The sequence below is a fragment of the Lasioglossum baleicum genome, chromosome 12 (genome assembly GCF_051020765.1).
Source record: "Lasioglossum baleicum chromosome 12, iyLasBale1, whole genome shotgun sequence".
Lineage (NCBI taxonomy): Eukaryota > Metazoa > Arthropoda > Insecta > Hymenoptera > Halictidae > Lasioglossum > Lasioglossum baleicum.
The window spans coordinates 13,890,047-13,902,788 of record NC_134940.1 but is presented as its reverse complement, the minus strand read 5'-3'; the positions used below and the strand labels follow the sequence as shown (position 1 = coordinate 13,902,788).

General features: G+C 32.7%; 1 protein-coding gene across 3 annotated transcripts; it reads right to left on the bottom strand.

Annotated features, from left to right (window-relative positions):
* Positions 1-812: 812 nt before the first annotated feature.
* Positions 813-11,296, bottom strand: Sam-s (S-adenosylmethionine Synthetase). Of its 3 annotated transcripts, none has more exons than XM_076434177.1 (10): positions 11,069-11,296; positions 8,893-9,410; positions 7,281-7,358; positions 6,940-7,062; positions 6,240-6,352; positions 3,991-4,134; positions 3,564-3,782; positions 2,997-3,179; positions 2,760-2,893; positions 813-2,255 (listed from the first exon to the last, which is right to left on the bottom strand). In XM_076434177.1, the coding sequence occupies exons 2-10, from the start codon at positions 9,005-9,007 to the stop codon at positions 2,150-2,152; spliced, it is 1,215 nt and encodes a 404-aa protein (XP_076290292.1). In that variant the 5' UTR covers positions 9,008-9,410; positions 11,069-11,296; the 3' UTR covers positions 813-2,149. The 3 variants fall into 3 exon arrangements, with proteins under 3 accessions (XP_076290292.1, XP_076290290.1, XP_076290291.1); XM_076434175.1 differs by lacking the exon at positions 6,240-6,352 and adding an exon at positions 5,441-5,553; XM_076434176.1 differs by lacking the exons at positions 6,240-6,352; positions 11,069-11,296 and adding an exon at positions 5,441-5,553 and having other exon boundaries at positions 8,893-9,421.
* Between the last annotated feature and the right edge of the window lie 1,446 nt (positions 11,297-12,742).

The following is a 12,742-nucleotide window of genomic DNA, read 5'->3' as shown; positions in this document are numbered from 1 at the left end:
TTTACTACAAAATCAGATACTGGAAAAGTTTCATCGCGGTGCCACCGAACGTCATAGCGTTAACGTAATGTTATGCTAAAGCATGTTTAAATGTTTATATTATAGAAGAATATACTGTTGTATTTGGGAGTGTTTATAGAACCATTTCATGTAAAAGACATTTGTATAAGATTTGGTTGGAAGCAAAACAAATCGTCAAAATTAAACATTTTACTTTTCTCAAAAACAATTTCAAGATTCGTTATCATTTTTAAAATCTACAAGAGCATTGATCATTTAAGTATATCAGAGCGTAAAGTGAATATTGGATAGTGTTATTCTCTCAAAATTCGAAATACTTTACATATGACAATCGAGTAAGAAATTACTTCAATTAATCTATTATTTATACATGTTTAGAATAAAATTTTTTAAACACATTCGCTATGTTAGATGAAAATTACTATTTCAATCAGATGTTTCAATTATGACGATGATGAAAGAACAAAAGTATTTTGAAATAGAATTAGTAATCAATTTGACTAAATGTTAATTATTCTATTGACATAATTTTATTTAAATAATACCCAAGGTATGATATCTTTACAGAGACGAGAATTTCATTCGTAAAAATTTCAAGGCGGTTTTACTAAAGGAAAACCGAAGTTTTTCCAAAAGTGTTTTTAAAAACGACTCATTTTTAATTTCAATATACTTATTTTTACTGTACAACAGAGCTCTTACAGAGTTTTCAATTCGAAAACTGCAGCGTATAATAAGAAATTTGAAGAATCGACAAAGTCGTGGAACAGAAACGAGTAAAATAAAAGACATTTTTATCATTTTATTAAAAAATTCTTTTTATTATGACTTGCATACGATGTTCTTGTGCATCTTTACATTGCCAATATCATTACACGATAGAATGTTACATTAATCTAATGAACAGAAAGTCACTAATTTTCATGTACACTTTTAAAATTTGATACTCACGGATTGTTCACACTATACATTGGAAAAGTCGTATTACGGTTTTCAAGCTCCGCCACACAATTTTTCTTAAACCTCTTATAAACAAAGGTCACGTTGCTTCGATGTTGCATTAATTACTATACATTGCAAGATCGACAATGTCTATTGCAATTAACTATTTAAAATGGAGCAAAGAGGGAAATTCATGTATACAATAATTCTCAATAATTCATATTGTCACTAAAATAGTTATCATCCAAGCGACAAGACAAATCGTTCAGAACCAATGTATATATTCATATATAAATATATAAGAGTTAGTAGTATCGCGATACCTTAGATTTAAACATAACTAAGAAAGTTTACTCAACATGGAGAACGCGATAATATTAACCCTTGATTGATAATATACATATATTGTTTTGTGTCATAAAGGCTTCTCAAACGATATGAAAATTCCGTCTGTTTGAAATTGGTCAATAATTTTCCCACTTTGCTAAAACGAATGTATATTGCCAGTTTACATTTGCACTCGAACGATTAATAATTCTAGTGAAAGAGAAACTTACATGAAAGTCCAAGAGTTACTCGATTAAATTTCTGATAAAGATAAACATAACACGGACTAAAATCAGGTTGGACTTTTATGTACGTTTGCAAAGTACTAATACCGCTAAAAATCTGAGAGAACCTGTTCATCTCAAGATAGTACCAATTTATACATTTTTCAAATGCTTCAACGTCTTTCGTTCTTTTTATTGTTCTTGTTGGTAGATTGACTTTTAACACACACACACACGCACACACCACTTGCAGCCATGAAGAGCCTATAATGACTCGGGCTTTAGTTCATCTTTCCCTTTGTCGATATAGTTTCAATACCTTAACGGTTGGTAATTCTTTACTTAATTTTTTTTATGGTGAAGTAAAGGAAAAATAACTGTCTTCGGCTGGCATGCTCGGTCAACGAAATTTGTACTATACCACATAATACAAAGTACCTCGTGGTGCGGAGAAACTAGTATGTCATTTTTTTCCTGCTAGTTTGCTAAGTTGGCAAAAGGAATTGATGGACTTTGCGAATGTAGCGTGGAGGTCAGAAAATCTCGGAGAACGATTTACGAGATATACACGATTAATTGAGAGCAAATTATACGTTCCTCAAAGAACGTCACACTGATTAAAATCTATGCTCTCATCAATCGAGGATTAGTGTCTTTGGCTGCTCCCAAGTGAAGCCTTCTCGGCCAAAATGCCCATATGTGCTGGTTTGTTGATAAATTGGGTTACGAAGATTTAATTCTCTGTAAAAATAGCATAATTTAAAATTTGAGAATTATTTTTTTATATACAGAGATAATATTAAGAGCTCGAAATGGTACATAATGTAGGAATAGTGATAATAACGTGTATTTTATTGCCTATTACAATGTCACTGTATTTTGATACTGCCACGATTATTCTCAGTAACTTTCGGTCACATCATGGCACTCAAGAGTAGCAAATACTATATAACATCATTGAATAACTTGATAGTATCTAATACAGTATCCTTTAATAATGTTTTAATCGTAAATGTAAATTCCTTGAAACATTAATCAAAATAGCATAAATAATTCATTCAAATAAAATATTACCTTTGAATGATTTAATTTATCGTATCTACAGATATTAACATTAATCTGTATTTTCAATTTTATAAGCTGAATTTTAAAAATCGTAACTTTAAAAATAGAAAGTCTCAGTTTTATTTGAGTAATTCCTAGATTATATACCTTTTATAAAATATTCATAAATAATATACTTACTTTACAATTTTTCCTGGTCGTAGATCGAAGTTCTTATTAACTGTATCTAGAAGTTCATTTTGAGATAGTTTAGATGTACCATAGTCGAAAACTGTGATTGAAAGTGGTTCTGCCACTCCAATAGCATACGAAACCTAGATATGAAATACAGAAACGTTAAGAAATTTCCTTGAATTATATCTATGCAATTCTTCTTCATTGTTTGCGAACAATTTTTCAGATATCAAAGATTAATACCTGTACAAGACAACGTCTGCATAGACCAGCTTTGACCAAAGACTTTGCCACCCATCTTGCCGCATAAGCAGCCGATCTATCAACCTTTGTAAAGTCTTTCCCAGAAAATGCACCACCTCCATGAGCTCCCCAGCCACCATATGTGTCAACTATTATTTTACGACCAGTAAGACCAGCATCGCTCTGCAAGTAAGAAACATATATTATTATACGTCCAACTAGAAAACTCGGTTTTCGAGAATATATCAAATTAAATGTAATGTTATCATTATATTTATATTATTCAGACTTTCCATTTAAAGAGGCATCGTTAACCCTTTGCACTCGGAGCTATTTTAACACTAAACCTGCCGACCATCAAAAGTGACTGATGTTTATAGTATTATAAAAATATTAAGATTAAATTTATCAGATCAGGTTGTGTAAAATGTTCGGAAACAATTGCAATGAAACTGTTATTTTTAAATATAACCGCTTGAATATTATTTACAAATAGGGTACGAGCTTTTGCAATCATCTAATACATAAACAAATATATAAAAATATAATAAGAATAATGTGTTTCACCTGTGGTCCACCAATGATGAACAATCCACAGGGGTTAACGTGGAAGACTGTTCTTTCATCCAGGTACCTAGCTGGAATTACGTCTTTAATAACTTTCTCCATAATTGCTTTACGTAGTTCCTCCAAACCAATTTTTTCACTGTGCTGTAGCGATACAACCACTGTGTGAACTCTTATTGGTACACAAGCACCATGATCCATAACATATTCGCAGGTCACCTATTTGAAAAATGCAATTTACAGTATTATTTCTTTCTTATAATATTAAATAATTATTATTAAATCATTGCAATACGTTCTCAGTAAATTTGTATACATCATGGCACTCAAGAGTAGCAAATACAACGAAACATCATTGAGCAAAACTGTATGTTGATTTAGATGTGTATTATACACTAATATTGGACATTGTAAAAATTAGACAAACCTGTGTTTTTGAGTCTGGTCTTGCCCACCATAATTCCCCGCTTCGTCTTAACTCCGCGATCTTTTGATTTAACTTGTGTGCCAAAACAACAGTTAATGGCATACATTCGTCGGTCTCGTCTGTCGCGTAGCCGAACATCAGACCCTGATAGAAGAATTTCAGTTAGTCCAGCTAAAATTTGTGGGATATAAACTTTTGAAGCAGGTGATAGATTGAATCGATGCCTTTAATTAATTTGCAATATCACATAAATTTTTAAGTGGGAGATTAAGCATTGAAAAATAGTACAAAGTATACGTATAGCACACACAGCTCGAGGGAATACGAAAAGTGTTACAGTTTTCTTTCGAAATAAGACGATGATGCTTTTTTCACAACAGGAAAGTCTTTATTCCCACTTCTTCTTTTGAAGTTGTCGCTTCTTTTTCGCTTTGTACGTTCTCCCTATTCACTCCTGGCCCATTCGAGAACAAAGTGAAACCGTATAGGTACCCCCATTCGTAATAGGTCGAAAGCTGTACCGACCCATCGACTTATAGCGAAAGAAAACTATACATATACCTTAAATTTTTCGGAAATCTCGGTTATACTAAATTTTCAGAAATTTATAATTTGCTAAGAAGGTGCAACACAGAGCAGAATTATCGATGCAGAATATTAGGGTAATATGTTGACAGTAACTGTCTCCAACACACATTCAGCTGATCATGCCGATTAGCAAATTAGGGAAAATACTCGAAAATGATAATGTATACAGAAATCTGTCTACAATACATTCGTATTTAGAAACTGGGTTGCATGAGAAACATAATTCAATAAGAATATAAATGCTTCAGCTTTTTATGATTACACACATTCCAAATGCAGTGAATTCGATATTTACAATGAGGAAGTGAAATATGATAATATGTTCTAAATGATATGAATATGATTGAGCACTGAGAGATATAGTGATACCTCTACCATTTACAATTTATTTCTTGATACGTAACATCTAGTGATTAATTCTGAACAAGCGTGACAAATGTAATAGCTTTCAATTCGAAAATGTGTTAGACAACTTTCAAGAAGTGGAATATACAAGTGCAGAAATTAAAAACTGAAAAAAAAAGGTAGAGAGATTTCAACACAAAGAAAGGTCTAATAGATACACGTGCCTTTACCACAACCATACTAAGATAATACTGAGGAACTAACTACCAGCATAGCCTATGTACAAAGTGAGGAGAAGTAACAAATAGTATGCTACAATTATTACTACTTACGAATAATAGGAATCTAAGAAGCATTGTACTTAGGATATCGAACATTGAAGATAGGAAATGTAAAAGTAAATTAGATATGTTACTTGAAACTCTAAAAGAACAACTAGTAGCATTAGATACAACAGATAGAAAAACAGAAAGAAGAACAAAAGAGGTCATAATCATCGATCGGAATACTAATTGACCTGGTCTCCTGCGCCCACTTCTTCATCACTACGATTTTCATGAACTCCTGCAGCAATATTTGGTGACTGTGCATCGAGCGCCAACAGAACACTGCAGAGTTTGTAGTCAAAACCTGTAGAAATTACATGAATGAGATAAACATGTCGCAAGCAAAGACATTACTATTCCTCCATTGAATGACCACTGTCCTGGCTGATCAATCTTCAATATTTATATTAAAAATTTGATAAACTGATAACTAGCCGTTTCAAAGAAATGATGAAGTTTCATCGAAATTATTATGGAAAATGATATTACTGGAAAAATTTCCTATAGCAAATTAGTACTCTATATAGGACACATACATTTTATCGATCCCTAAATACTTGTATCACAAATTTCATATATAATATATGCAATAACAATAGCTCAAAAAAGAAACGTAAAACATTCCTGTACAATTCTTACAATATGTAATAATCAAGATGTTATTGAAAACCTATTTATACGGAGTGTATATTAGAATCATGATTATGATTTTGAATCGTCAACTTTTTCAGAGACTAGAAAATTGTGAAAGTTTGGTAGCAAGAGAGTAAAACTGAATTTTCTTATCTTATAAAATATATGTCGTGTTTGTGTAACTGTGTAACCATTCGCATTCACACCAATTTTCGCATTCACACTGAACACAGGGAAAGTGTATGTTAAAGAAACTTGTTTAAAATATATAATAGGGAGAAGGGGTGCATAAAACAGGAAGAATGTTATTGAATTATATGGCTGCTCTGCGGCACGGGCTGAGAATGGGTTATGTACCTGATCACCTGCACCCACGTCCTTCTCTTCCCTGTCCACATGAACACCATCAGCGATATTTGGAGATTGTTGTTCGATCGCCACCAAAAGGTTCAACGTACGCCAATCGAATCCTGCCACGATCATGATATGCTTACGTTACATATTCATACGTGTTTTCTCACTTAGTTTGTTTGTTTTTTTTTTTATCCAAAAGATAATGTGAACCGGATATTAATTATCCAATCGATCGAGTCATGGAATTTCCTCAAGTCCAACAATTTTGTTACTAACGTGTATGTAGCGTAAGGCACATCCTTTCGGTACACAAATACACACTTATTATTATAACTTAATTACACAAATAAATACTATAAGCATTTTAACAAAATTTGTAGTTAATATGCTGGAAGCTTTCGTGCCATGATTCGACCGTGTATTTGTAAAATTTGATTCGAGAGAACCAAATGAGGCGAGAATTTGTACAGGGCCGGGGGGTGGTGGGGTGGGGTGGGGGGTGGGGTAAGACTACAGAATCTTCATCCAGCCACAGGGCAAGTACATGTTGCACAAATTCTTAGGTTAGCAAGGAAAATTTGAAATGCTTTAGATGTACAAGATAAAAATAAATTGAACAAAACTTTAGGGGTGGCAAAGGATTGAACAAACATACATCACTGTAGAGAAAAGATATATAATGTATTGTTGAAAATATCTTTACCTTTGGAAGAGTCGTCGTAGCCAATATGTTTGACCGTGTCCCGAACAATTTTTTGATAATCTACCACTGCTTTCGATGTAATTTCACCGCACAACAGTACCATTCCAGTCTTTGTCACGGTTTCTGAATAATTAGAAAGAAACATTATAAATAAAATTAATGTAAAGATTTTGCATTATTTTGAATAGAAATCTACTATATAGCTACTATATTAAGTACTAGGTTTCTAGAGTTCTGTTTCAAAATTAAGTCAAGGCTGAATTGACAGGCTTATAAATAGAGATTCTAACAAGAACAGACAGAAATCATTGAAAATTTACAATTATTCTGAGAAAACTTACCGCATGCGACCTTTGCATCAGGATCCTGCTTTAAATGTGCATCCAAAATGGCATCGCTTATTTGGTCACACATTTTGTCTGAAAAAGACAAGGTGATGTTATTAAAATTACAATCTACAATTAAATTTTTAACTCGAAGATTACATTATGAATATCTATTCAATATACTGTTATAGCATTTATTTCGATTCTCCTAAACATGTATATTTTAAATGTTATCGTAATAGTATCTACAATTTATTAATCGCATTCTATCAATTTTATAAATCGCGATATAAATAAACAAAATTGAATATCAAATATAAACTTAATTTCATCATGATGAACGATTAAAAAAGACATACATTTCAATTTTATCAGAATAATGAATAGATATTTAATTTTAGAAAAGTCTATAATTACATAATACAAATTTAAAGGTTTATTGAATTTCACGAAATCATAGAAGACACGATAGAAACGAATGTTTGTTGAAATAAAATAATAGCTGTAAATAATGACAATCGATTAATTACATTTAATTTGATTTCTCATTGCAAGTGTAACTTGTAATTAATGAATAAGTTGATAAAATAGGAAAAATATAGTTTCTGAAATTTTAGGTTATATTAAAGAGAAGGTGCTTCAAATTTTTAACAATATCTAAAATTGTGAAAGCTCACAAGCGAAATCTGAAGGAATATTCATTAAAATGTAAATCATATCAAATTCTTTATTACATCTATCTATCTATCAAGACATACTCCATTTAAAAAGCCCGCCCAGTCCACAATTGGAGTAATTCTCAACAATGTTCTGTGCGATGAATCGTGCCTATTCTCCGAAATCTCGAAGCCGATATCAACATAACCAAAAACTTCGCGACTAACGTTGAAAACTCGAGATAAATCAATTCAAAAACAATAATATGATGATACTAGATTTTCAAATTCAGACTCTCCAGATAAACTTATTGAGCACATGGCGACGCCGGATCACATTTATCTCTAATCGTTGAAACAAATTTCTTTTAAAACTGCTCCGATAACCCATCGCGGCGAAACATTAATTAAAGCGGGAATTGCCGCAATTGTACGCTAAATCTTTCCAAATTGCCACGCGTTTTCTTCGTATACCACGTGGGATGATGAAATTAAAGAACATGTTATCTATATCGAAATTCAAAAGTGTGATTCCGCTCGCCACACGTGCGTTATTGTTCCGACTGTAAAACATTCGAGAAAAATGGTTGGGAACAACCTGGTTTCACCCTAGCTTCCAAAAATACATTTCTTTTTAAACAGGTTACAGGGTGCATGGTTTGAATGACACGTGACCCTAAAATTTCATGCACCATAATAACAGAGTAATTTGATAATGAAAGCAAACAAGGTGCGAGACAACGCGATGTTCTTGCGAATGATAGAACGATGCAGTCGGTTTACTAAGTCCGTGGTATGGACGAAATAGTGGATAGCAGCGAGCGTGTTAAATGAAGAAAGGGTCGTGCGCACGCTGGTACGATCGTTGGTAGAATTTCATGGCGGCACACGCGACTCACGGCGATATGGAGGCTGTTAGGTGAAAATTTAGCCGAGTCATGAGTCGAACATCTGATTTACAAGGTAAATACCTGGATGGCCCTCGCCAACGGACTCTGAGGTGAAGAGAAAACTGGTGTCCTGTTGTAGCTCAGGCGGTGTGTGCCCGTTCGCGTATCCGTTCATGTGGTGAGCGGTCTCCGGCATTTTCTTTCCGATAGCTGGGGTCTTCTTCTCGTTTAGCTGGTCTCTAGTCACGTGCTGTGACTTTGATTACTAATTCGTCGTGTTTGATTGATGGAATCGGCTGTGGTAAACTGTCCGGTTCGTACAGCCTACTTTGGTCTCGTGTGAGGCTTACCTTACACCAGCACAGCACGGAACGTAATAGCAGTGAACGCGAAGCGAACGCACTATCGTACAGTGTTGAAAGTAAAAGAGAGTCCCCGCTTCCTGGCCGCAGATATTTATAACCTCGGTCGGAACGAACGGTGGTTCGGGCGAGATCGTGTCACGTGACAGCCTATCGCCCAGGGAATCTAACACGGCGCGGAATTCGAGTCGACTGGAGGCGGATTTTTGAATCGTTCACCGACTACACGTGGCGCACCTGGAAAATATTTCTGATAAGTGGAAATCTCGCTTCGCCGGAACCGATGTACACTACCGCTCATGGAAGTATGTACACTTGAAAATTAAGAAAAAAAGAATAAGAACAGATTTAGCGCGAAATAACTTCATTCCTAATCAGTTTTTCATTTCATGAGTATAAAATTAACGGCTACGCATAAATAATTAAACAATATTCGAACAGAAATAAATTAATAACTTTTAAATCTAAACGTTCTTTTCGTCGAAAAATTCAACTCTGGCATTTATTACGGTTTTCGTTAACTGTGGCATTCATCGTATTAATGTTTTGTATTATTTAATCTGGTATAGTCCTTTAATGCCTCTTGTACGAGTGTCCAGAGCTGGGTTTCAGAATTGGGGCACTCTTTTCTAACGCGTACAAACATTTATGTATACTAGTAGAGAAAATATAATATTAGTGACTTATTTTATTTAAAAGATATTTTATACATACAAGTTATGAATGATTATTTTAACTTTTTAACGAAGTGTCCATAAGCGGTAGTGTACAACACGCGATTACTTTGAATGAAACGGACGAGTCACTGTCACCATTAATCGAATTATTTCAATTATTTAAATTAATTATTCGAAGGAATCACTCTTGGCTCTATATTAACCCTTTGCATTAGGAGCTATTTTAAGGTGGAAGGGTAGTCACGTGACAAAGCTAGTTTCCACCTTAACTCGAAAAGTAAAAATTTTTTCCTAGCTAGAATATTTCCATTCCCTATGATTTTTGAAATTTTATGGATATGAAATTGATATAATACCTCGTACAATAGCTACATGTTTAGTAATTGATTACACACTGACATATTTAATAATGAAAACAATATTTTGAGTAAGGGTACAGCAATTTTTAGTGGCGCCTCTCTCAGAGTCACCATTCGATCCGCTGTTTAGTTATAAACTGATGGTTATTTACTCGTGGCAGATTTTGATTCAACGAGTTGTTAACTTGTAAGTAATTATAACGTGGATGTTAACTGCACAATTGTAGTACGCGTTGTATATGTTGTACTTGATTATCATATCATTTCTAAACAAAGATTCACGGATCGATAAAAATGGTTCTTTAGGAAAATACTAAGTTTATTACGATAGTAACGGGCATACAAATACGATGTTAATGTTCATAGTAATATTTAGTAATCGACGAGTAGTTTTCGAAAATTCAATATTTTTAATTGCATATTCGTTATAAATATCGTAAAAGAATGTTGGGAAATTGACAATGACGCATTAAAAGAGTCACACAAATTAAATCATATCATAAGTTCGTTTCATAATTCTTTTTCGCATAATTTATAGATTTTAATAGTTCTATACCTTTTTATTAAGTACAGAAAATATATACTTCCGTTCAAAATTCGGTAAACAAGTAAATCTTAATTATACGCTTTTCCTAAATCATCCGAACTGCGATTTTATATAATTTATTCAACCATTTACTTCGTTTTAGTAACAATTACGTTGTCAAACAATTATGTAATAAAATAATACCTCTTTTAGTAAACTATTTCAGAGATACATGACAAAAATGATTATTTACAGTAAAAGGTTACGGGAGTTGAACTTAACGCGGCATTAACGATAACCCGATCATGCGAATTCGTAAGACCCCATACAAACCTTTAGCTGAACGGAAATAAAAACGTGGTAATATCTGACGATCACACTTGGTTCGAAACAGTTATCGTTCCTCGGAGATTGTCAAGATTTGTGCCACTTGAACAAAATGAACTTTCGGAGAACTGAACAAACAGTTGTTGCATTGAACTTTGAGCCCCGCGTTTGAATAGTCTTGAGCAATTATCAAGTTACAGTAAACACGTTTTGTACGTTTCCGTCGAGAGAACAGAATTTACACTGAGCAGATGATGGTATCAGTTACGTTTTTATATGTCGTTGAATCTCCCTCCAAACCGAAGGAAAAGTTTGAGTGGGGTGTGAATAACTATTTGTGTAGCACGTTATGGAATAGATACCAGGCTTGCTGAAACAATATAATTGTCGATTAATTATTTAACCAACGAAATATCCTCTTTAATTAAAGAGGCTTGCTAGGATAAGCACAATTCGAAATTTGCAATTGTTTTATATTAGCAAGTCATCTTATTTAATTAATCATTTTTCAAGCTAGTTTTCTTTTGTTTGGTCATAATGCTTTCCTGTTGTGACCATCTTACTTTTTGAATTGTCAATAATTATTAATATAATACTCAAATAAAATTGAAATAAAATTCTCATAATTTCCACCATTTATTTTGTTTAATCTAGATGAAATTTTGTTTAAGTGTTCTTTGCTCCGAAAAATGTTTTTTCCAACTTTAGCAGTTTGTTATGCTTGAGGGGGCAACGTATGAACAAATCTGTATCACTTGTGGTGGCATGAAAACACTTCATATTATGAAAGATAATGAATGTTTAAGATTATGTCATATTTTCATATCGCCAATTTAAAAAAATGAAGAAAGATTTTAAGATATTTTTGATAACCTTAATGCTTACGTTTTCCTTGTTCATATTTATTTCTATATCAAACGATTCTTTCCTTTCGTTTCTGTGCTATTCTTGCTTAACATATGTATATTCTATATATTATTCACAGAAAAAATGACGCGTTTTTGCTCGAGTAAAATATTAGGTTTGCATTTTATCATTAAAACTTTATGCAGGAGATTGTCTTAACAAATTTGCTCTTATATTCATTTAATTAAGTTACAAATTAATATATCATGATTTAATATTTATACTCAATAACGTGATCTTAATCAATTTAAATATTTCAGTCGTTTATGTAAAACTAAATTACTTGTCACTTCTAAGAAGTTAATTAATTGAATTACCGTAAATATATAATTATTGAATATGGAGTATGCAAAGATGAAAAAAGTATTAAATATACATATGAAAGTAATTTAGTAAAATTACTGTGATAGTTTTAACTTAATAAGTAAAAAAATGTAATTTCTACTTCTATATTGTTTCTGTTACATATAATTATATATTTAATATATAATAAATATAAATATTATAAATAATATGTTAGACATATGTTAGGCAGCAATAAATCATTATTTATTTGAATGACGTAATTCGTATTAGTATTAACAGTGGATACCACTTGCTGTCTCAGTATATTACGCGATAGTAATGACGTATACAACATAGAATGGTGATGCAATTTGACTAGTCATTGTGCTATCGTCAAATGAGATATGTACCATGCAACGGTGTAATGTACCGTCATCGAAAGGAAATTAATTCGTCATTACCTTATTCTTCTTCGAACAGTGACACGTG